The 25,304-nt window shown below is 36.2% G+C and overlaps 1 protein-coding gene and 1 long non-coding RNA gene across 2 annotated transcripts in view; one reads left to right on the top strand and one right to left on the bottom strand.

Moving 5' to 3' along the window:
• Positions 1–8,681: 8,681 nt before the first annotated feature.
• The window catches only part of LOC103524296 (thyrotropin-releasing hormone receptor-like), a 30,399-nt gene continuing 13,776 nt past the window's right edge, over positions 8,682–25,304 (top strand). The window contains exon 1 of the mRNA XM_008489310.3: positions 8,682–9,613. Coding sequence (XP_008487532.3) covers positions 8,705–9,613 — 909 coding nt within the window. The 5' untranslated portion in view covers positions 8,682–8,704. The remainder of the gene's footprint in view (positions 9,614–25,304) is intronic.
• On the bottom strand, positions 22,031–23,405 carry LOC113473904. Its single transcript, XR_003395699.1, has 2 exons — positions 23,222–23,405; positions 22,031–22,604 (listed from the first exon to the last, which is right to left on the bottom strand). It is a non-coding gene; the product is annotated as an uncharacterized LOC113473904 (long non-coding RNA).

The raw sequence follows: 25,304 nt of genomic DNA, 5'->3' as shown, positions 1-25,304 counted from the left end.
CCCCTCTCAAAAAAAAAAAAAAAAAAAAAAAAAAAAAAAAAAAACAATAATAATGATGATAATAATAATAAAAATAAAATCAATAGTCTGTTCCCTGTTGGTCATTATTATGAAACAAAAACTGCACCGTCATGGGGTTTTTCTCAGCATAAAAGTACCCCCTAGGTAGGTATCCCTCTTAGGTGGATAGCCCTATTAGGAGGGTATGAAATACCGACAAGGAATCCTTCCAATTACCAAGTTTTATGTTCCAACTGGTATGGCAGTTTCTACCCGGAAATTAAGTTCAACTACTCTCTCTTTCTCTATCTCTCTTTCTCTCTGTGTGTGTGTCTCTCTCTCTCTCTCTCTCTCTCTCTCTCTCTCTCTCTCTCTCTCCTTTTGCTATCCTTCTCAGCAGGAAAACCTTTTTGAAGATCACCCCCTTTTTACTAATTAATGAGGGTGATTTACTTTTGATGGGATTAAGGTAATTTAATGGTATCTATTGAGGTAATGAAACCTCGTACCCATTTCAACTAGGGAAAAGATACCTTTTTTTCAAAATATATCACCCCCATTAGGTAAATATCTATTTTTCCCTTTCAACGAAGGAAGTGATTGTGATCCTGATGGTAATTGAAGATCCTTACCTCTTGTTTTTTTTTTTTTTTTTTTTTTAAAAGAGGTTGTTGTTCCGGTGTATATTGAAAATCTTTCCCTTTTTTTTTTTTTTTTTTTTTTTTTTTTTTTAACAAGGACAGAAAATCTATTCTAATAATGCCTTTACCTATGTACCTACTTTCGTATTGTTTCATTGTTTCAAATTTGCACAAGGGACGAAATACATAGCCTCGATCAGGTATGATGCCTTGGTTTACGAGTATTTTATTAATTTATTATTATTACCGAAGTAGAAATTAAATTGTTATCTCTTTTAATCAACGTTAACTCGCATTAATGAAAGCATAAATTTCATAAACCTTTGAAGTTTAACTGTTTAACGTACCTAGATCCATCAGATGATTTTATAGGAATGTTGGGAATTTATCTACCTACCTATCTAATCTATGTAATCTAGATGTTTATCTACGTATAAACATACATACCTACCTATATCCTAATAGGTATCTAATCTAACGTTTGTGCCTCTCATGGGGGTACTTTGTTATTCTTGCTTCTGTTCGTATTTGTAAAACTTGAAAGTTGAGAAATACATGGATTACATGGCTCCAAAGTATGTATCTTTTTCCCTAGGTACCTACATTATAGTAGGTATACGAACATTAGGAGCCTATGGAGAAAGGTAAGTGAACCAGTTATTGCCCCATCTAAAAAACGTGCTAGTTTTCGGCCATCAACCAATCTAACGTTTGTGCCTCTCATGGGGGTACTTTGTTATTCTTGCTTCTGTTCGTATTTGTAAAACTTGAAAGTTGAGAAATACATGGCTCCAAAGGATGTTTCTTTTTCCCTAGGTACCTACCTACATTAAAGTAGGTATACGAACATTAGGAGCCTATGTAGAAGGGCAAGTGTACCAGTTATTGCCCCATGTAAAAAACGTGCTAGTTTTCGGCCATCAGCTCCTTAGTGAGTGCACCATCATAAGTCTGTTCTGAACAAACATTTTCAAGATCGAAGGTTTACAAAAGATAGCATTCTTTTGAAGCTTTCTTTTGATAACCTTGGATCTTAAAAATGTTAGTGCAGTACCGAGTTATGGGGGTGGACACAACAAATTGCTAATGGCCGAAAACTACGTAGCATGTTTTTTAGCACGTCAATAGCTGGTACACTCACCCTATTATGTATCTTCTTTATCCTTTACGAATGTAAACAGAGCATAAAAGTTTGAATAGATTGTTTACCTGGACAGCAGAAAAAGTTGTAGGCTCTGCAAAAAGATAAAATCATAACGAATGAGGGCCATTATTTGAGTGATTTGTAATGGAATCAGTGGCGTAGCGTGGTCTAAAGTCAAGTGTAAGGCGTGTAGGGCACTAATTTCCATCACCTTGCACATTACCTACTACATAAGTTATGCACATGCTTCTTCATAAATATTTAAAGTCAATATTTAAGGGTATTTGAGTAAATTTAGAGTGTATGGCCGCCATACACGCCCTACATGGACGCTACGCCACTGAATGGAATCTTGGAATTTCATCCATTGGGGGAGGAGGTCTTTTAGATAGGATCTTTTTAGTATGAGAAGAGCTTTTCTCTGAGGAGGTCGAGAACGGTAAGAGCTAGAGACTTGAAATTTGGTATGTAGCTGTCAAATGTGACAAAGATGCGACACGAAACTTTTAGTCAAGACCGGTGCAACGCTTGGTGGTAGAGACTTGAAATTTGGTATGTAGCTGTCAAATGTGACAAGGATGCGACACGAAACTTTTGGTTAGGATCGGTGCAACGGTTGGCGGCATTTTACAGCATGCAGCTGTCAAATGTGACAAGGATGCGACACGAAACTTTTGGTTAAGACCGGTGCAACGCTTGGCGGCATTTTACCGCTTTTTCAGTGTGACAAGGATGCGACACGAAACTTTTGGTTAAGATCGGTGCAACGGTTGGCGGCATTTTACCGCTTTTTGGCGGGGGTGTAATTTAACAATATCTCGGGAACGGTATAAGCTAGAGACTTGAAATTTGATATGTAGTTCACAAATGTGACAAGGATGCAGCACAAAACGTTTGGTTGAGATGGTTGCTGCGCTTGGCGGTATTTTCACCGCTTTTAGACAGATTTCGACCGTTTTTTGGCGGTTTTCAGCTTTAGCGACAAAACGGTTAGAGATATGGTAAAAGTTAGGGTAAAAGAACACTCAAATAAGCATCATTCAATAGGATAAGGAGAGTCGTGTGATGTTCACACCAGATTTTTTTACACACTGGTGATTAGAAAATTCCTTGCACCTAGCTGTGAGTACCAATTTTACCTGAAGGTAGGTAATTACCTACTCGTGGGTATTAGTTGGTTGAATGGGAAAAAGACAAAATGATCAGACGTCATCGGCATGAGATAAGTACTAACGTTTAGATTTCCATCAGTTAGAAGGATTACATAATTATAATAGAATAGAAGTCTATTTACTATTTAGGTATATGTATAGCTACCTACTAGATCTAGGTAAATGTAGGTAAAAGTACATTCTAGGGCTACTCAAATGTGACATACGTAAGTATAAGCATCTAACTTCATTTATTCTATCAGGATGAGTAGATATTAGATATTGAGTGTACCTATTAGAATTATGTACCTACCTAGATATTGAGTGTACCTATTTTAGTTCGCGAGATAAAGGGATTTTTCAGTCCTATCTCAGGAGGATAAAATGGTAGGCATTATTAGGCAGGCGTCCACCTATAGGTATTCTGTTTCGTTTAGTCTATATTCTGTTTAGGAGGAGATTAGGTATTAGAGCATTAGGTAGGTAGTAGGTTTACAATAATAATAATAATAATAATAATAATAATAATAATAATAATAATAATAATAATAATAATAATAATAATAATAATAATAATAATAATAATAATAATAATAATAATAATAATAATAATAATAATAATAATAATAATAATAATAATAATAATAATAATAATAATAATAATAATAATAATAATAATAATAATAATAATAATAATAATAATAATAATAATAATAATAATAATAATAATAATAATAATAATAATAATAATAATAATAATAATAATAATAATAATAATAATAATAATAATAATAATAATAATAATAATAATAATAATAATAATAATAATAATAATAGGCTAATGCTAATAATAATAAATAATAATAATAATAATAATAATAATAATAATAAATAAATTCCCATTTGATGACTTACAAGCATAATTATTAGCATTAGCCTTTCATGTATTGCTACATGTAGGTGTTATTAGCTTATTGGCATTACATCTATGCCCTGAAAGTCACCTGTTTTAAATAATTGCTCGTTACTCCTGATGTTGCTATTGTAAACATAAATTTATATGTTTACAATTTGATAATAATAGCATGTAGGGTTAACCCAAACCCCAACCAATAATAATAATATCTAATAATAACAATATTTAGGTACCTATTTTCAATTTTCTTGTGTTTACTGTCTCAATAAACATCACATAAGATCAGATACCTTCTTACTTATGTGGGCAGGTACCTATTACCTACTAGGTAGGTGTATTACAGAATTATCTCGTGTTGCATAAAAGATTGTTTAGAAAGCTAGTAGGGATGTAAATGTCGTACCATTTATTGGCCCACCTGCCCACATTTATTTTTCTAATTTTTGTTTTTATGACTACAATTTTGAAATACCACTGTTTCGATAGACTTTTGATGAAATTGGATCTTGAAAAAGTTCGTCCAGTTCAGACTTATGTGGCGTAGACCCACAGGTGGGCCAATAAATGGTACCTACGTTTTTTAGGTGGGCGAATAAATGGTACACTTACCCTAGTTAGTTGGTACCTTCCTATTGTTATTGTGTTGTTTTGAACAAATGATCAGGCATGGTCAAAATGAAACAAATCAGTACAGAAATTAAGCATATTCATGCAAAACTCTGAGTCAGAATATCCGAAAAAGGCCGTGGGAAGCTATGCTTCTAGTGAAAAAACAGACATTTTCTCCCTCACTTTTGAACTTGAAACTCTTCAAAGCTGACATTTTTATCATCGCTTGGTTAATAGTTAAGCTACGCCGGCCATATTTAAATAGGAAAGGGCTAGAAAAAAGAAGGAGGAGAAGCAGAGGAAGATGAAGAAGAAGAAGAAGAAGAAGAAGAAGAATTTTAATAGTCAAGCTGTGTGCCACAGAAATTTGCATTTTTCAACGTGAGGAGAGACTACATCTCCGGAAAAATGTGGGAGAGAGCTTGGGAAAATATTGACTCAGTAATTGACAGCGTCCGTGAGTTCATAAAAAAGTCATACAGTAAAAGCTTTCTGAATATCAGTATCACGATATGCATATTTTCTAAACACAAGGGGACGCTTCTATATTTATTTATAGAAGCGTCCCCTTGTGTTTAGAAAGGGTAAGGTTCATAAAAAAACCCCTTTGGTAGATATCTACTTACTATACCTACCTACCCTGGTAAACCAAACTTACCTTGATAATTTCCCTTTCTGTAAAAAAAAAAAAAAAAAAAAAAAAAAAATAGAACAATTGAGCTTTTAGTTATTTTATTTTTAAACCTTTGCCTCGTGAATGCAATGTTTGGGATTTGAAGTAGAAGTTCCTAGGTATTCATCGCAAAAACTGTTTGTTTAATACAGATTTTAGGTAAATTGGTGTAAAAAAAAAGTAACAAACAAATAGAACAATTGAGCTTTTTGTTATTTTATTTTTAAACCTCTGCCTCGCGTATGCAATGTTTGGGAGATGAAATTTCATTGATAAAATGTGAGTTATTCAATTGATCTAATTCTCATAGAAATTTCGGCAGTAGGATTTGAACCTTCAAACCTCAAACCTGTAGGAGTGTAAGGTACGAGTATTTGAAAATGTTTCACCACACCTAAAAATATTCCCAATTGCCGAAACTGAACAAAAAACTGCTCTTAAAATAATCACGTAAATTATTCTCATTTCATTTCTTTCAACATATTTATGTAAGCCGACAGTCTTGTATGGCAGGACAAAAAAAGGAGGGGAAAAGCTAAAAAAAAAATTCTTAATACCCTAGAAATATTTTGGTATCCTGATGCAAAAACCTCTCATATGAAATGCAAAAACACGACTGGAAAAAAGCTCAGAAAAATATCCAGATATGACAGCTGTTATGGAACTTAGTCGAGTCAAGGGTTTACTGTCACTGTCAAAAATGTAGATCAGCATGACAAGGAGACTGAAAAGGGTTGCTGAATTTGAGATTTGGGTGGATTAAGCATTTAGCTTCGTTGTCATGCAGGAATTTGAAAAATGCAGCAGGTTTGATATAGGGAACTGTAACTGCTAAGATCTTATCCTCCCGAAAGCGAAGAGAGAAGGAAGACAGGAGAGGAGATAGCCAGCCGTTCTGAGAACGAATCTTATCTGTTCATGATAAAGCCCTGAGCGGAAAGCGAACCCGCAACATAGCGTTGCCGTAAGTTAAAAAGGATGATTTGGGCCAACTATCTGAAATCTGTACTGAAATGTGGAATTTTCGAGGCTAAACTGCCTATAGGCCTCGTGCAATCCAACCATAAGTGGGGTATATTATGTATAGGGCCATATTAGATGTGTGCCTGGTGATGCCTGCTTACACTTATATCCAATATAATTACACTCATGTATAAGCATAATTCTACATATACAATATACATACATATTTTCAAAGCATGAGTACGATATAACAGAATGAATCCACAACCACAATATCATCACCATAATAATACGAATAGGGTGAGTGTACCATTTATTGGCCCATGTAAAAAACGTGCTACTTATCGGTCCCTCAGTGAGTCCAACCATTATAAGTACATATGTTCTGCATATAGGTAGCAACCTAACCTTAATTCCTTTGAAAACCTTAATTCCGGAGGAAGTATCTCCTACAGAAAAAAAAAAAAAAAAAAAAAAAAAAAATCCTATGGCCTTACTGAAAGGTTGATAACTAGCACTTTTTCATCCAATATCTGGTATGCTTGCCCTATTATCATAAAATCATAATAATATGCAGCATGCATATTTTCTGCATCGCAAAGATACAATGTTGCACATGGAGTGGTATTTAAATTCGAGCTCGAAATATCATTACCTCAAGAATGAGGGCTTTTTTGTCAGAAGGGTTTTAAAAGGGCTTAAGTCCTTTTTGGAAAGAACGACTTTTGAAATTCCCAATTTCATTTGGGGTCGGCGTTACCCTCCTTTATTCTACCCCTCAATACCCTCCTATCCATCGCCTCATCTCTTCTCTCAAGAAGTCTTCCTCAACTTTATTATTGTTTACATTTTACCTCTTGTAAAACAACTAAATGGTTTTGGAAGTCGTAAATTGCATTAAACAAACAAAATTTAAAAACACTAGTTGTACCTTCATAAATAAAGTCAACTGAGCTTGAGTTTTCTGGCCACCCTGTATGCAACAATTTTCCTTTAATCCTTTTTCCTGTGTAATGAGGAATTAAATTTCACAGCTCTCAAATATCTTGATAATTTATATTCATTAATCATAAATTCTGACTGAGTTTTTCCTATCCTGTCTTCCTTCTCTCTTCGATTTCGGGACGATAAGACCATAGCAGTTACAGTTCCCTTTGTCAAACCTCTTTAAAAAAAAGCTGTGTTTTCTCGATTTTAGTCTTTAGGCCTCCTCTAATAAAACTCCTCAATTAGTCCGATATATGTATCTTTGGGGAAATGACCCACCGTGTATCTCCATGTTTTGGGTGACCTATATTAAATTTGTTTTATTCTGTATCAGCATTCTCGACATCCTAAAACTCCGTAAGGTACATACGCTTTACAAAATCTACATACCCGTATGGGTACTTTACAAAATCTATTTACATATAGATACATGTAGGTACTTCACAAAATCTATTTACTTAGGTACTCTACAAAATCTCTGCAAACTTTCGTTCGTTTTTCGATACGTTTGGACGAAGGTCGGTAATTGAAACTCCCCATCGTACAATATTTCATGGCACGTCCTGCTATCACATACATAGTTACATACCTCTGTACATACTTCCTCTCTATCTACTAACGGTGCAGCTTCCTCTTAGCTTGGAGGTACGTGAGATGCTTGAATCTGATATGTTTCCATTTCTGCATCGCAAAGATACAATGTTGCACATGGAGTGGTATTTAAATTCGAGCTCGAAATATCATTACCTCAAGAATGAGGGCTTTTATGTCAGAAGGGTTTTGAAAGGGCTTAAGTCCTTTTTGGAAAGAACGACTTTTGAAATTCCCAATTTTATTTGGGGTCGGCGTTACCCTCCTTTATTCTACCCCTCAATACCCTCCTATCCAACGCCTATTGTTTACATTTTACCTCTTGTAAAATAACTAAATGGCTTTGGAAGTCGTAAATTGCATTAAATAAAGAAAATTTAAAAACACTATTTGTACCTTCATAAATAAAGTCAACTGAGCTTGAGTTTTCTGGCCACCCTGTATGCAACAATTTTCCTTTAATCTTTTTTCCTGTGTAATGAGGAATTAAATTTCACAGCTCTCAATTATCTTGATATTTTATATCCATTAATCATAAATTCTGACTGTGTTTCTCTATTCCGGTACTTTAACTTTTGTTTCATCTTCCCACGAGCTTTTCAGAGTAATTTATGCATTGAAATCATTGTCATTGATATTCAAAACGTAAATTGAAAATGATTAAATATTAATAATGATCTCTTTTTCGCTTTAAGTTAAGATAATTTTAGTGGGATAAATCTGAAATACCTATTCCATTAAATATTTATTTCTAATTACGTATTATTTATCTGTTCATTAGGTAGGTTTATTACAAATAGGGAATTTTGTTTATATAATGGGTTAGATCCCGTAAATTAGGTAAATAAATAAAGTAATAGCAGAGCTCTTCTAAGAAAGTAGAAAGTATATCGATAACAACAAAGACATAATTACTATTGATTACATATTGTGTTTTTTTTTTTTTTTTGTGAAAAATGTAATAAATCATAATATTATTTTCAACTAAATAATGTAAAAGAAATACACTAGGTACATAATGTAAACAATATGCAAACAAATCATTCACATAAAGAATATAAACAACAAATAGTGGAACAAGTTACAATGATAACCCTAAACAACAACGTGTCTATCAACGACACATTCGATTTCCTCTACTTTGATCACGACCTGAACCTTACTGACTGCATGGCCAACTTCACTGACCTCATAGACCTCCAGGAGCTCCAATGTAACCAAACCATCGTGAAGGAAATGTTCTCTCTGGAGTATCGCATCATCGGTACCATCTTCCAAAGTATCATTTTCATTGTGGGTCTCCTGGGGAATATCATGGTGGTGTCGGTCGTATATAAGATAAGAAGCATGAGGACACCGACGAACTGTTACCTGGTGAGTCTGTCCATAGCAGATCTGATGGTGCTCATAGCGGCTGTGCCTAACGAACTGGTCAGCTACTACCAGGAGAAGTATACCTGGCTGTGGGGGAACTACGGGTGTAAGATGTCCGTGTTCCTGCAGTATTTGGGCATCAACGCGTCCAGTCTGAACCTTATAGCGTTCACGGTGGAGCGGTACATCGCCATTTGCAAACCCATGCTAGCACATAGGATCTGCACTCTGAACAGGGCGCGGAAGATCCTCATCTATGTATGGATATTCGCTGTGATCTACTCCTCGCCTTGGCTGTTCCTAACGGAGACGCGTCAAATCGATCCCTTTCGGGAGACCTGTGATTTCAAACTCCCCCGCTCCTACTATCTCGTGTACTTCTTTACGGATATCATCGTGTTCTATGTGATACCCCTGGCGCTGTCCTGCTTGCTGTACATACTCATTGCGCATGCGCTCCTCTCGTCCAAGAGTATGAAACATAAGGGACGTCTTATCCATTCCAATGTCACCATGGTCAGCGTGACGCATCGTCATACCAAGAACAACAGTTCCCGCGCTCAGGTGAGTGTCCCATGTTTAGTTCATTTCCCTTTTGTTCTTCATTATTTGGTCCATTTACCTATTGTTCTCTGACAATCATAATTAGATCAATATCCATCAACTCAAATTACAATATTTAGGAATTTAGCTACAGAGAAAGCATCTGTGTTGGCGTTTCGCGTGGCTCTTTTGTTTACAAAGTCTAAGAGGATTATTTCGTAGGTAGATAGTATATTCGTTCCAGGATCTATACACATAATATCATCTATGTAGGTAGATGGAAGGGAATAAACTGGATCATGAAAGCGTGACTAATAAAATAAACAAAACAAAATGCCCCTTCATGAAAAAAAAAAGAGAGGAAACGGTGCAGAGGAACAGATGGAGAAACGGAAGGCTCTTTTGCTATTACGGAAAAAAAAAAAAGAGAAAAAAAATGCAGTACATATAATTTCATACGAATTTAATTCGCGGAAGAAGAGTCTTCGAACCATAGGGGCAATAAAAACAATATTTGAGAACATTCATGCAAAGGGAAAAAAAAGACCAGCTGAAAATGTCCTGCGTCATGTAACAGGCAACTTCAAGGCAATTAATACTGCGGAGTACAAACTGTCTTCCTTTTTGTCTGCCTAAAACTTCCGAACGGTTTGTCCGATTTTAATGAAATTTGGCAAACATGTTCAATGCACAAAGACAATTCGCTCATTAAATTTTGGGCTTGATCGGGCTTTTAGGGGCCCCATAGGGGCTCTTTTTCCAAGTGAGTTTGAGCTCTACAATTCTCTGAACTACTAGTTTTATTAGCACAGTACAGAAGAGTGAACAGATTTGTCTCATGAGATAGGTATACGGAAGTTGTGATATCCGATATCAATGTCAATTTTGTTCCATTTGTTTTTCCGCCTATATCTCACGTTATTCACTGATTTTTTATTCGTCCTAGTTTCCGCGCGCCATGTTGGAAAACTCGTCTCGAAAGTTAGCTGCACGGAATAACAAACAATATTAACACTTTGAGTGCCACGTCACGTCACGTTATGTCATGTATGACTGACATTGTAGAGTCCGAAACTACACCTTTTTTTTTTTGCTTGGGCACTCAAAAGTGATAACCTGATAACCCTTTCGAAACATTTTGTTTCCTTTTTGGCAGCTTTTTTCCGTCTGTAATAGCAAATAGCAATTATGCATAGTTTGGATCAGGGAAACTGTTCTACTTGTATAGTTTTTTATTTAGATTGTCAGCTTATAGAACAAGTTGTTCCATTATATTTATGTTAAGTACAAAGTTCTAATAGTCATTAATATACATATTTTATCTACTGGTTTGTACAAAAGGAAAGACGTATGAGATGTAACAAATTAAAAAAAGAGAAAGAGAAAGGAAAGCAGAGAGAGAGAGAGAGAGAGAGAGAGAAAGAGAGAGAGAGAGAGAGAGAGAAAGAAAGAAAGAAAGAGAGACAGAGAAATCATATTCAATTCAATTCTCTCTCTTTTGAGTCGTCTGACGTAATGAAATTATGTGACTGGAAATTGCTTTACAATGGAAAATAAAACATGTCCTTTAAATTCATCTTATGCAGAGTTTTTTCCCCGTAGTACACGGATTTTGCATATATCAACTTTGAGTAATAAAACCCAGAAGAAATACAACATGCCAGAACAAATGTCTTGCTTACATGCGGACTCTTGAGATTTATTTGTTTGCTGCATTAGAGTCTTGGTGAGATCAGCAAAGTTTTGTAAACAGGGTCACGGTCAATATTGGGTCATTTTTTGCTGCTAATGGTGAGTTGGTCAAAGATTTTCTTGTACTAGAAATGTGCAAAGAGTGAGTTATTCAGAAGGAATATTTTTTTCTGACTACTCATACTCAGTCAATGAGTCAGAATAGTGTGATACATATTTTAGGATCTGACTCATTAACTGAATAGGACACTGAAAAGCACATTTCCAACTTTTGTCAATCCCAAAGTGTACATTCGTTCAGTGGGCGAGTAAAATGTTAAAACTGCTGTAGAAGAAGAAGAAGAAGAAGAAGAAGAAGAAGAAGAAGAAGAAGAAGAAGAAGAAGAAGAAGAAGAAGAATGGTTATCCACGCTGTAAACCTTTTTTTTTTACCAAAATCCTTTGATCTTATCAACTTTATAATAATGGTTTCCAGTCAATTTCGAACGATATTGGTTGACTTTAGAGTAAAATTTTCTAAATACCTTCCTAAAACATTCCTAGAATTTTTTTTTTTTTTTTTTTCAAATACCTTCATGGGAAATTCTGCATTCCATAATATAACTTTGTAGCTAGTTATTATCTCCAATAATTTTCAAAATATACCTACCTAAAATGAACATTATCACTATCATTATGGTACACAAAATGAATTTCATGAAGAGGTATCTACCTATCTGAAAGAAATTCCATTAGGTACCTACGTTCCCAAAATGAAAACGTAGGTACGTTGTTTCAAGATAAATGGAGTTCTGTTGAGGAAAAGTTGGGAGGGAGGTGTTAAATACCTACTGTAGAACAGGTAGGTGCCTACCTTTTTCGATTAAAGAGAAGGAAAATTCAAAATTTTACAACAATTTATCAAAATTTACAAATTTTACACCAACAATATAAAATGAAATGTTATTGTGGTTTAATGTAGGCTGTTTTGGAGGATACATTCCAGAAATTACATATTTTTAGAGGTGAGAAAAAAGAAAGGGGAATACGTAATGTTATTGCAGTTATTGTGGCTAAATACCTATGCCTGAGGTTCTTTTTGGGGTCTATTGTCTGTAAATAACTTTCAAGGGGGGGGGGAATAAAGGGGACAACACCCTTTCTGCCTCCTAATCAGGCCACCATCCATGCACATGGATGTTTTTTCGGGTCGTGCTGTTTAAAAGAGCGAAACGGGAAAGTTTGAAATTTTTGCGGTTGATTGAACTTTTATTGTTTTACAAAATTCCATTTTTAGAACGCATGAACGGATCGAGCTTTGGATGGGGATGACACGAGTTGTAAAGCTCTGGAAAATGAATTATGAAATCAAGCTGGGGATTTGTGCTTTATCGCTTGTCAGTTATATTGCTAGAGTAGGTAGCTTTAAGCTTTATTGTTTCGACTTTCATCCAGTTATTGTGACATCTGCATTCATATTGATATCAACCTTTGTTTAAGAAGTAGGTACCTAGGTATTAAAAAAAAAAACAAGGAATTTTTTAAAGGAAAAAAAGGAATTTTAATTGTGTTAAGCATATTTAAATGCTTGTCACAAACATCGTTCCCCGATTATTTCACCTAGATAAATTTTATGACATGACTTGGACTCGAAATCCAACGCGTTAAAAACCTGCCCCCTGGGGTTTGTATAAAAAAAAAAAAAAAAAAAAAAAAAACTTTGCGCAGAAATTAAAAAAAAACAATACAGCATTATCAAACTTGGCAACCATCGACCACGATGACGCTACTCAATGATGATGATGATGAAGTCGATTGCAGACTTTTACCCAATCAGATTTCTCCAATTGGGTTTTTAGCGAGGAGAAGGGGGGGGGGGGTTAAAAATTCAAAGATTTTGATTTACCGGAGAAGGGAGAAATTTTCAGGCCCTCAGTAAAGGAACGGGAAAAAGCCCGAGGTCCTCTCCAACTCCCCCTACATACTGCCCTGGTTGAATAATCACTTACTATTTTTGGTGAGCGGTAAGAATGGGTGTGAGAAAAAAAAGCTGTAGAGAGGAAGGGAAGCTGTACTTCCCTGGCTCTAACGGTGTTACCGTAACTGTTTTGTCACACTCTCTCCTTTGTCTCTTTTGCCCTTCTTGCATCCTCTAACATCATTTGTCCTCTTATTCTCCCCCCCAACTTTTGAGTCCTTTATCCTTCGTTCATCCTCTACCCATTGCCCCTCTATCCTTTACCCCTTCCCCTCTTTCCCCCTCCTTCTTTGCCAACCTCTTTTCAGCTGTCCTCTCTTCTCAACATCTGCCTACTCTCTGAACATTGTTTTCTCAAGATTTCCCTCCCTCCCCTTTAATTGTTTTCTTAAGATCTGCCTCCCCCCTCCTCTCCCTGATTTATCTGTTGTGATTCGTTTTGAGAACGATTTGATGTCTTGAGATTCTTGAGAACATTTTGGAGGAGAAATAAATTGCTTTCGAATCACAGCCGAACAAAAGAAGGTTATAAATGAACATTGAACACTTCTCGATAAGAAGGGTCAAATCCTATTGAGGACCTTTTAAAGTGAAATTAGGCTAGCCTTTCAGCCACCCTATTTAGTTTGCACGTCTGCCTTGTTAGCGTTAGGCCACGGGTTCGATTTCCACCCTAGACGGATTTTATCCTAATGGTGTTGTTTGAACGCTAATGCCTTGGACACGTGTAAAGTGTCCATAGGTGCTACACTGACCATAGGTGCTACACTCACCCTATTATATTAAGAACCACGAATGATAGACAGGCAAATCGTAGAGTGCAATAAATTTTTCAAAGTAGTCTCTAGGAACGTACGGGGTAAGAGAAGGATCATTTATTTATTGCACATTGCATACACAGTAAGATTTACGGCGTTCATACAAATCAAACCCCTCTACCATGACAGTTGTGGTTTGTTCAAGCACAAAGAGCAATAATGGACATTTTGTACCTAGGTAATTAGGTAAGTATTTCCTATAAATTGTCCCCTTTAACTAAATAAACTGTTGGTAGAGACTCGTTTTATTAACCTATTTACAAATTTATATGGGGCAATTTGTTTTTTCCACCATGAACCCCATCAATAAAATTTTGAGTAGGTACGCGACTTTTTACTCTTGATTTAGTCTTTTTATTTTATAAACATGAACTTTTTCACAAATTTGTTTACCTATTTTGCTTTCTCTATTATTCAATTGTTGTAAACACATTCACATTCATGAATCATACTTGTTAGATAAAAAGAAATTAAATTCAATGTTGACGCATTCAGTGCAGTAAAATTCATAAATTTTAAAATTGCTCTTTACCAATCACCCAAGACCTTGTTTAGACTGCAGGACTGAAGGTTTCAGTCTATTTCTGGCAGTATAAATAGGGTATATTCTATTCTATTCTGAGTTATTCTAATCGAATCTGAGCCACAATATTCCTCCGAAAGGAGGAAGAGGAGGAGGAGGAGGAGGAGCTGAAGCTTACCTAATTGCTGAAATTTCAGCGCTGTGGAAAGCATCCAGATATATTATTTCGTCCATTAAGGCGAGATTTTACGTCAGGAGAAGTTTCTACGCCTGTCAAACTACAAACTGGACGAGAATTAATTGCTGAAATTTCAGACAGTCTGAAAGCCAGAGAAATAGTGAGGGCGCGAAACAAAGTGGTCCCAATAGGTAGAACTAAGGCTAAAGGTAGATAATGGAAATTGAATGGATTATTATTATAACTTTATTTCTCATATTATAATATGGTAGTCCAATAAGTGCACCCTTCTATTATTTATCTACATACATACAATACCTTTAAGTCAAAAAGTAGGTAACTTAAGTAAAATTGTTTCCAAGGTTAGAGTACCTAGATATAGTTTTATGCGGTTATAGCACCAAACTCCGTTTACCTAACTCCTATTTGCCCTCTGATTTTGATCGCATTATTTCCTAGCTTCATTTATCATCCCAAATGCCAAGACTTACAAAAGGTATTAGCTTTTGTGTTTTGCAAGGAAAAGGAGGAAGGAAAGTTTGCATAAAATATTTTCCACTCCTGGGTCGGGTAAACTCTTTTATAAATAGATTAAAATAGTAAGTTTTACTCGGTGAAATTTATATTTATAGAAATTAAACAGGGCGGTTCAAAAAAATACTCATATTGTGTTGGATCAGAAAATTCGGATTAAAAATTAAATGGATGAGAATTATTCCAAAAAATAATAAAATATTAACTGGTGTCAAAAAAAATTCTATTAAATATCAAATGAATGGGAATTTATTCAAAGGACAAATTAAATGCCAGCGCAGCGTACGGCTGAAAAATCACTTTTTATCAGCAGTTTCAATAAGGCCTTATTTTTTTTCCAAATACATAGCTAAAAACCTAAAAAGATACTTATATATTTCTTTATGAAATCTTGGAAACATCTGACAATCCTGTATTTTCGCAGCACACAACTTCCTGAAAAAAAAGTTCGCAAAGTTTTTCCAAGGGCAGAGGAGAAGGTTCATTCTAATTTGTTGCATTGTTGTTCAATGTAAATTTTCATTTTATTATTAATTAAATCTTTTGTTTTCACCAAAACCTAAGTTATAATATAATACGTTTCATTCAATTTGTGAGATTAGTGGCGTCACTTTAAACTTAACGGTCGGACGCCTGCTTAGTTTTTTTTTTTTTTTTTATTTTACAAAAATGTGAAATGAAAAACAATAATTCCCAATAGAAAACCCTCAAGTCCACTTTGAGAAAATAATTAATTAATTTTCCTAGGTAAGACGATGCAGAGGAAGAAGAAGGACGAAGATTAAAAGGTGAAAAACGTTTAGAGGAATGAGCCTATTCTGTTTATTTTTCTTGGAGAACACTTCTATAATCTCTTTCGTTAACACAATGTTTAACAAGGTAGGTACCGGTGATGCCTGTTAAATTATTTAATTTACAATGTGTCTTTTTCTCCCGAATCTCCTCTTGGGAAAAAAAGGAACACACAAAAATGGAAAAGCAAACAGTTTTTTCTCTGTTCTTCTTTTTCTAATGAAAATCCCGGCAGCTAACTCAATAATCCTCTCTCGATGTTTGGAACACAAGTGGCGAACAGAAATGTTCGCCAGTTCATTGTCTTCCTCCTTTTTTCCAGTGGCGTATAATGAGATTTTCACAAGGGGAATCTATAAGCCAGGTTCGTATCCAGGTTTTTAGCGAGGAGAAGGGGGGGGGGGGTTAAAAATTCAAAGATTTTGATTTACCGGAGAAGGGAGAAATTTTCAGGCCCTCAGTAAAGGAACGGGAAAAAGCCCGAGGTCCTCTCCAACTCCCCCTACATACTGCCCTGGTTGAATAATCACTTACTATTTTTGGTGAGCGGTAAGAATGGGTGTGAGAAAAAAAAGCTGTAGAGAGGAAGGGAAGCTGTACTTCCCTGGCTCTAACGGTGTTACCGTAACTGTTTTGTCACACTCTCTCCTTTGTCTCTTTTGCCCTTCTTGCATCCTCTAACATCATTTGTCCTCTTATTCTCCCCCCCAACTTTTGAGTCCTTTATCCTTCGTTCATCCTCTACCCATTGCCCCTCTATCCTTTACCCCTTCCCCTCTTTCCCCCTCCTTCTTTGCCAACCTCTTTTCAGCTGTCCTCTCTTCTCAACATCTGCCTACTCTCTGAACATTGTTTTCTCAAGATTTCCCTCCCTCCCCTTTAATTGTTTTCTTAAGATCTGCCTCCCCCCTCCTCTCCCTGATTTATCTGTTGTGATTCGTTTTGAGAACGATTTGATGTCTTGAGATTCTTGAGAACATTTTGGAGGAGAAATAAATTGCTTTCGAATCACAGCCGAACAAAAGAAGGTTATAAATGAACATTTTTTTAACGGATCATGTTATAGATAGAAGAGAAAACTCTTTTCAACAAAGTGAGAACCTGGTACGGGGTCCCATTTTACCGAGTTGTACAGTTCACTGAGCTATTAGTAATAATAAAAGATGAAACTAGAAATAATAAGAATAGACGGGCACTCCCTTATTTTCCCATTATTATTATTACTATTAGGAATTTTAAAGGAAGGAATTTTAATTGTGTTAAGCATATTTAAATGCTTGTCACAAACTTCGTTCCCTGATTATTTCACCTAGATAAATTTCATGACATGACTTGGACTCGAACCACCAACCTCCAGATCCAAAGTCCAACGCGTTAACAACTGCACCACTGAGGTTGGTATTATTACTATTAGTATCCCATTATTATTACTATTAGTATCTTTTATCCTAATCAGATAAGGTTCGTTCTCGGCTGGCTTTCTAATATCCTGTCTTCTTTTCTCTTCGATTTCGGGACGATAAGACCTTAGCAATTACAGTTCCCTCTCTCAATGCTCTCTTCTCCAATTGTTCCATTTGTGAAAAGGTTAAAGTGAGATTGTACACCCGCGCCACTGTAAACTCTAAGTTGTGGGACTGTAAACTTGTACTTTTTCGTTCTCTTATCTTTACCAGTAAAGTACGGTAAAACGCCCTCCCCCTACCTACCTCAACTTTATGTTTATACTGTTCATGGTAAAATATTTGAAAAACATTCCTCAACTAGCTCTCTTTCTCTCTCTCTCTCTCTCTCTTTCTCTCTCTCTCTCAATTTCCACGTTTCCTGTCCTTCCTTATCTAACTTGTCTTGTTTTTCAAGATAACTCTTTGCATAACTTACCCTGGGTTTTGTGTTATGTCAACATCAATATCATTTACTTTAAAGATTGTTAGGTAGGTATATATAACAGTGTACTGTTATTTATTTTCATTATTATTTTTAAAGAAAATCTAAATAGGTTCTTGAGAACATTTTGGAGGAGAAATAAATTGCTTTCGAATCACAGCCGAACAAAAGAAGGTTATAAATGAACATTGAACACTTCTCAATAAGAAGGGTCAAATCCTATTGAGGACCTTTTTAAGTGAAATTAGGCTAGCCTTTCAGCCACCCTATTTAGTTTGCACGTCTGCCTTGTTAGCGTTAGGCCACGGGTTCGATTTCCACCCTAGACGGATTTTATCCTAATCAGATAAGGTTCGTTCTCGGCTGGCTTTCTAATATCCTGTCTTCTTTTCTCTTCGATTTCGGGACGATAAGACCTTAACAATTACAGTTCCCTCTCTCAATGCTCTCTCAAAAAAAAAGCCTAGCCTAGCCCTGTTCATAAGGCCCTTCAGAATAAAGCTCTTCAATTATTTTAGCAATGGGAACATTTTAGAACCTCATCAACTCCGTTTCTGTATTGTTGCGTGTGTGTGCATTATTATGAGAAACATTGTACTCAGCACTTTTCAATCCTAAACCTTCATTATAAAGGGTTCGAAACCTTCATTATAAAGGATTCTAAACCTTCATTATAAAGGATTCTAAACCTTCATTATTAAGAATGATTGTATGTGACTATTGTTTGAGAGAGGTTTAACGTCAACAATAACCTGCCTCGGTGGCGTAGTGGTCAAGACGCTCGCCTGGTAATCAGGAGGGCGTGGGTTCGATCCCAGCCCAGGTATGGAATTTTATCCTCATTTATTTGAGAATTTGACCACGTAATAATGGAGCTCTAAGGTTTAGATGGTAGAGAACGCCTAAGGCGTTAACCTCGCCTAGTGTTTGCCTTCCACTCAAGAGTCTATCAATCAATCTTCCATCCCCATCTGTTACTGGTAGGCCCAGGTGTTCAGCCACTTCAATTGATTTCAGCCACATATCTATTGGTGTCATTTGGTATATTGGGTGTCATCAGGGTTTGTATGAAGCCCCCCGTATAATGAGTCTCATATCAAGTGTTTTTGATAAGATAGCAAGCGTCAAGTAAGTAGACAAGTTTGTCGTGAAATACAATCAACGGTGTGAAGTCTACCTGCCTTCATAGCTAATGTCTATTCGTACGACCCCTAGTGGCGTACCGGGGAACTATCGCCGGGGGTTATAATTGGCTTGCATTAAGGTATCTTCCATTTCATTGTAATCTAACGAGTCTAAATTACTCTGAACTAACGTTACTTAAAGTCTAACGTACACTAAAAGCTCACTCTGAGGCTTAGATGGTCCGCCCGGGCTGGACTTCATCCTAAACAGATAAGTTTCATACTCGAAAAGGCTGGCTTTCTCTTATCCTATGCTCCTCTCTTTGATTTCGAGACGATAAGACTTCAACAGATACAGAACCTACCTTCTATCAAACCTTCTGGGTAAAAAAAGCTAATGTTAGGGTTCAAAATAAGGTCACACTTGGAATTGGAAGTCTTTTTTGCTTAATCTTTACCCATTTTTAGATTTTTCCAAGGGAAGGCTCATTCCCCTTAAAGGCCACACCACTGCTCCCAGTGGAAGACTTCAAGGTCGCTCCACTTGAGTTTTTTTTTCTTCGGAAATCCGCATTTACTTGCCTTCAACAATCATTTGATCGGACCGTTACTGGACCGTGACCGGACCTTGACTGGCACTATAGTGTGAATCAGGCTCTATCCTGTTCATATTCTCTCTTCAATTTCAGGATAATGACATCTCCGTTTTTACAGTTACCTCTATGAAACCTCCTGAAAAAAATCTTCATCCTTCTGCTGCTTCAAAGACCAAAAAAAAAAAAAATGTTTTTTTTTTTTTTTCAAGTGTAAAAATAAAATAAATATTCTTCATCCCAGGATTCCATGCGACCATCGTAAGCAATAAATACTTTGTAAAGTTCTGTTCTGGATTTTATTATTTCGCATAATGTTTTGATTAAATTTCCCGGAATTTTCTGCTTGTTTTATCGGATTAATTTTATAGCTTTCTCGAGTCTATATTATTTTTCAATTTTATTTTTACAAGTTTAGTAGCAACTTTGTTTAGGATAAATCGACATGTTATTAATAGATCATAGGGTACATAATTATATAATTGAATTATGGAATTTCCATAATAAAATAGATATTTTTATCATTAAGAAAGTAAAAAAAAACTTCAAATAAGTTATCTACTGACCTACATAATTATGTAAGAGATTGTTTTGATCGGAATGATAATTTACATACTAACTTAATCAAATTAGGTCCCCCTTAAACCTTCCACTTCTCCCTTCCCTATATATTATCCTCCCCTAGTCCCCTGCATACTATAATTATGTGTAAATGTACCTACCTACCTGTAGGTATTATTTATTGTCATTGGGAATGGAGATAGTAAATTCAATTACCCCTGATCGAATCCACTTGTTCAACTTTCTATTATTTTATTTCTATGTACATATTTCTAGATAAAGAAAGAGGACATGAGTACAAAGAGAAAAATCTGGTGTGAACATCACACGACTTTCCTTATCCTATTGAATGGTGCTTATTTGGGTGTTCTGTTGTAACATTTACAATATCTCTAACCGTTTAGTCGATATAGCTGAAAACCGCCAAAAAGCGGTCGAAACCACCAAAAAGCGGTCAAAATACCATCAACCGCAGCACCTATTTCAACCAAACGTTTTGTGTTGCATCCTTGTCACATTTGTGAACTACATTCCAAATTTCAAGTCTTTAGCTTATACCGTTCCCGAGATATTGTTAACTTACACCGAAAACCGCCAAAAAGCGGTAAAATGCCGCCAAGCGTTGCACCGGCCTTAACCAAAAGTTTCGTGTCGCATCAAATGTGACAATCACATTTGAAAGATAGATACCAAATTTCAACTCTCTAGCTCTTACCGTTCACGAGATATTTTGTTTACAGGTACAGACAGACACACACACGGACCAATGGCTGAAACTTTGGATTTAGGCTCTAGGGACCTCAAAACGTGTTTTGGCACTAAAAATCACACGGACCAATGGCTGAAACTTTGGATTTAAGCTCTAGGGACCTCAAAACGTGTTTTGGCACTAAAATCTGACCATTGAAAATTTGACCCGATTACATTAGGTACTTTTTCCTTCCTATAGGATAAGGAAAGTTAAAATGGTTAGGTAAAACAAGAACAAGAGGAGGGGGGAATTTCAATTGTGTTACCTAATTGCGATAGACTAAGGTTGGCTATATTATGTATTTCTATTTATTTATTGTATTCTACGTATAAAATAAAAATTAAATAGCAGAAATTCAAAAATTCAAATTGTTTTCGTGCTGCTTTTTTTTATATATATATATTTATTATAGTGTGCCAACATAGAATTATCTGCTTTTATACACATTTAAAATATTAAGTGGGGGGGGGGTACCTACTAATTCATGGAGCAGGTATACCTATAGCGTTCCTGTGCAAACATTAATAAAATTGTACAGAGGAAGTGAAATTCAAATTAATCTAATTCAATTTAAAAGGGATAGGGGGGGGGGGACTGACGCCATTTTTGCACAGATGAAAAATCTTTTTTTTACATTTTGAATGCCTACCTGCTGCTGTAGCAAAAATAAATTGTGCCTAATAGCAGATGCAGGTTTATAAATCCCGGATTCAAGAGAATCTAATGATTGAGTATTTCCATAGACATGGGTACAATATTGGGTATTATTTTACCCTCAAAAACATAAATATGAAAATAAGGTCAAGTTCCTTTCCCAAAATTTCGAGCTATACTCGTGAGAAAAATGATCAATTTCAGAAATTTAAAGTCACACACTGCGTGCTGAGGCCGCAACTTGGCCAGACGCACTGCCGTGCACCTAGATTCGTAGAAGCTGAACCCATCTTTTAGGGCTATTTGCCCCAACTCCTAATCCTCGGAGTGGGCCGTTCACGTAAATAATGTTTTACGTACAGTGAAAATACATACCTATGTCATATAACTATCATGGCATTTATCTATTTTTTCCTCTAAGTTTCCTATTCCTTATTTCCATCCATTACAGGAAATGAAATGAAAATATTGTAGACACTGTAGGTAGATAGGTAAGTAAAATGAGTGAGCGCGTAGGTTTAAAACTTTTAGAATACAGGATGTACAATCGGCAAAATCAGTAGTTCACAGGGACCTAGAGTGTCATCCGGATAACAACTACACAGAACGTTGCGTCAGTGATTAATTGGGAATGAGTTCATCCAACATGATGCATTGTCCTTTCGTTAGCTGCTGGCCCAACCTCCTGATTTCTTCACTCTGAATCTCATATGCTGATTTTTATGCCCCATCTCACCACAGAGAGTTTTCAGTCCAGAGTTTAAGAAAATACATACTTTGTTGCAGAGCTTTGTTCCTGTGTAAAATGGGTGACGTCAAAGAAAACCCCGAGTCCCCTAACACTGTGTTAACTCTCAGTGGTAAAATCGGCCATTAGTATTTTTATATGCTTTAATACCATTACCCTGTAGCTTTTGGATAAAGGAAGTTGAGAACATGTCGCTAAATCTGAGGCCGGAACTTGGCCTGGCGCACTGCCGTGCACCTAAATAATGTTTAACGTTTAGATTTTAGATACCTATATTTATTTTTTCCTCTAAGTTTCCTATTCCTTATTTCCATCCATTCCAGGAAATGAAATGAAAATAATGTAGGTACCTATAATGAGTGAGCGCGTAGGTTTAAAACTTTTAGAATACAGGATTTGCATTTCGGAAAATTCAGTAGCACCCAATAGGTATCTAACCTACTTCTGGATACTCATCCGGATTTCAACCACAAGCAACGTTACGTCAGTGGTTCATCGGGAATGGGTTTATCCAATATGATTCATTTTCCTTTCGCCGCTGCTGGCCCAACCTCCTGATTTCTTCACTCTGAATCTCATATGCTGATTTTTATGCCCCATCTTACCACAGAGAGTTTTCAGTCCAGAGTTTAAGAAAATACCTACTTTGTTGCAGAGCTTTGTTCCTGTGTAAAATGGGTGACGTCAAAGAAAACCCCGAGTCCCCTAACACTGTGTTAACTCTCAGTGGTAAAATCGGCCATTAGTATTTTTATATGGTTTAGTACCATTACCCTGTAGCTTTTGGATAAAGGAAGTTGAGAACATGTCGCTAAACTTCAAGTTTAAAGTTTCAAGGCACATCTCGTGTGACTTCGCGAAAGTTTCTGACGAATTTCAAAATGTCAACGAAAGCTCACAGTCTCACACACTGATGATGGAACACAATCCAATGTATGTACAATGCGACGTGAGGTGACGTGACTTAACACTACTTTACAAGATTTGTTAAAGTTGTGTGATTTCTTAGCTTTGTCGATCGCTTTGTACACCCATTGGGCAGATGGTTTCTTTTCTCGCGTCAATATCCATGCTGATTCTGGAAATATATTAAGAAACTCTTTAGTGGAAGGTAACCACCTAGGCGAGGTTAGCGGGTGAGGCGTTCTCTACCACCTAGCCCTTAGAGCTCCATTATTATGTGGTCAAATTCTCAATTAAATGAAGACAAAATTCCATGCTTCGGCTGGGATCTAATCCACGCCCTCTGTTTACCAGGTGAGCGTCTTGACCACTACGCCACCAAGGCAGGTCTTAGAGTAGGTAATTATAACGGTCACTAAAGCTCCGAATTAGGAAGTTTTAAGCTCGGCTCACAGAAATTGTGGTAGAAATGTCGGACGACACAAATATTGGCGCGTCGAATCGTTTCCTAAATAAGGATGTGTTCGGAAAGAGTGGGCTGATATATCGCCTAACAGTATTTTCTATCCAATGAAGGCAGAAAATAAAACGTTTCTAAAACCATCACATCTTATGCGTTAATGTTTTGTTTGCCAATTATACCCTACTGAACACTTACGGTAATGAAGACGGTGTTCTATCTTACTTTTCGCTAGTTTCTGGCCAGCCTCCAGACCTCCACTGTCGCGACCAGCCGTACTTATGTTGCGTTGTCTTCAACACGTCCATCTGATTCATTCTCAGAATAGGACACCTCAAACGTTTTGGCATGCTCATGACTGATATTCCGGATTATTCGGACTCACTTCCTGTTAAATAAAAAAAAAAAAAAAAAAAAAAAAAAATCTCGTCCATCTTGGTGATAGAACACCCATTTATGTAGGTATGTACCTATCTCACAGTGTTGGAACGATTGGGGTTTAAACTCTTTGGACGCCCAGAAACAATATCCGGGCTCCTTTCATGTCCAAATTAATAGCAAGATATAGTCCAGAGTCTGATGGACTATTCAAAAGCCCAAAAGTTCTATAAAATCCCCGCCCCTCCAGTAGACAAAAAACCCTTTGAAAGCGCTGATGAAATCCAATCTAATACCAGGGAACAAGTTTCAAACTTCGGTCACTAGTTTGCTAAAAGTTTCGCCGTCACAAATTATGTAACGTTAGTGCCATTGGGTTACCAGAGGAATTTGCTCGTCATTAGAGGATAGAAAAGGGGTCAAATTAATTGAAACACCCTTGAGGAAAAAACGGGCAGTCTGCAAGGCGAGCGCAGTGACCACTACGCCATGGGAGCTGACATTTGGTAAAACAAATCAAAATCTCCAAGGTTGGTCTCAGTTTGTTTAAAAATATCCTAAAATATTTCATCCATTCATTTAATACCATAATTATGGTGTGTGATATCTACAACACCGTACAACATACCTGCATAAATAGCTTAAAATCTTGTTTGTGATTTTTACTGACTCATATTTTCTTCTCAAAAGTTCCAAATTGAAAAAGCTCCTCAATTTTAACATTACTTGAAAACATACAAGAGGTATACAAGAGCTTTCATCCTGCTCTACGTAACATAAATCAAGTTAACTTTTCAAAGTTTGTTTTGAAGAGCTCTTCACAAATTGCATATTAAATAACATTAAAGTACATTTATTATGTACCTAGGTACATTATTTCTCCTTGAATGCGTATGAATATGAATAGTTATACCTAAAGCTATGAAAATTGCACAATTTATTATCGAAGCAAAATGAGGATAATTTGATTGGAGGAGCATTGTTTTAGTCCCTCTTTTGACATGGATTCCACTTGCTTTTGTGATGTACTATGAAGTTAGCGAATTCAAGGCCGAATTGGTATTCTACAGGGAAAATTTGATTGTGTAGACAGCGAAACACGAGACACTACTTTTTGCTGGACTCCATTTGGACTGGGAAATTGAGCTTTAGCCATTCA

This window comes from Diaphorina citri, unplaced genomic scaffold, assembly GCF_000475195.1.
Source record: "Diaphorina citri unplaced genomic scaffold, Diaci psyllid genome assembly version 1.1 scaffold91, whole genome shotgun sequence".
Classification (NCBI taxonomy): Eukaryota; Metazoa; Arthropoda; class Insecta; order Hemiptera; family Psyllidae; genus Diaphorina; species Diaphorina citri.
Note: the sequence above shows the minus strand (reverse complement) of the source record. Positions and strands in the feature narration are given on the sequence as shown.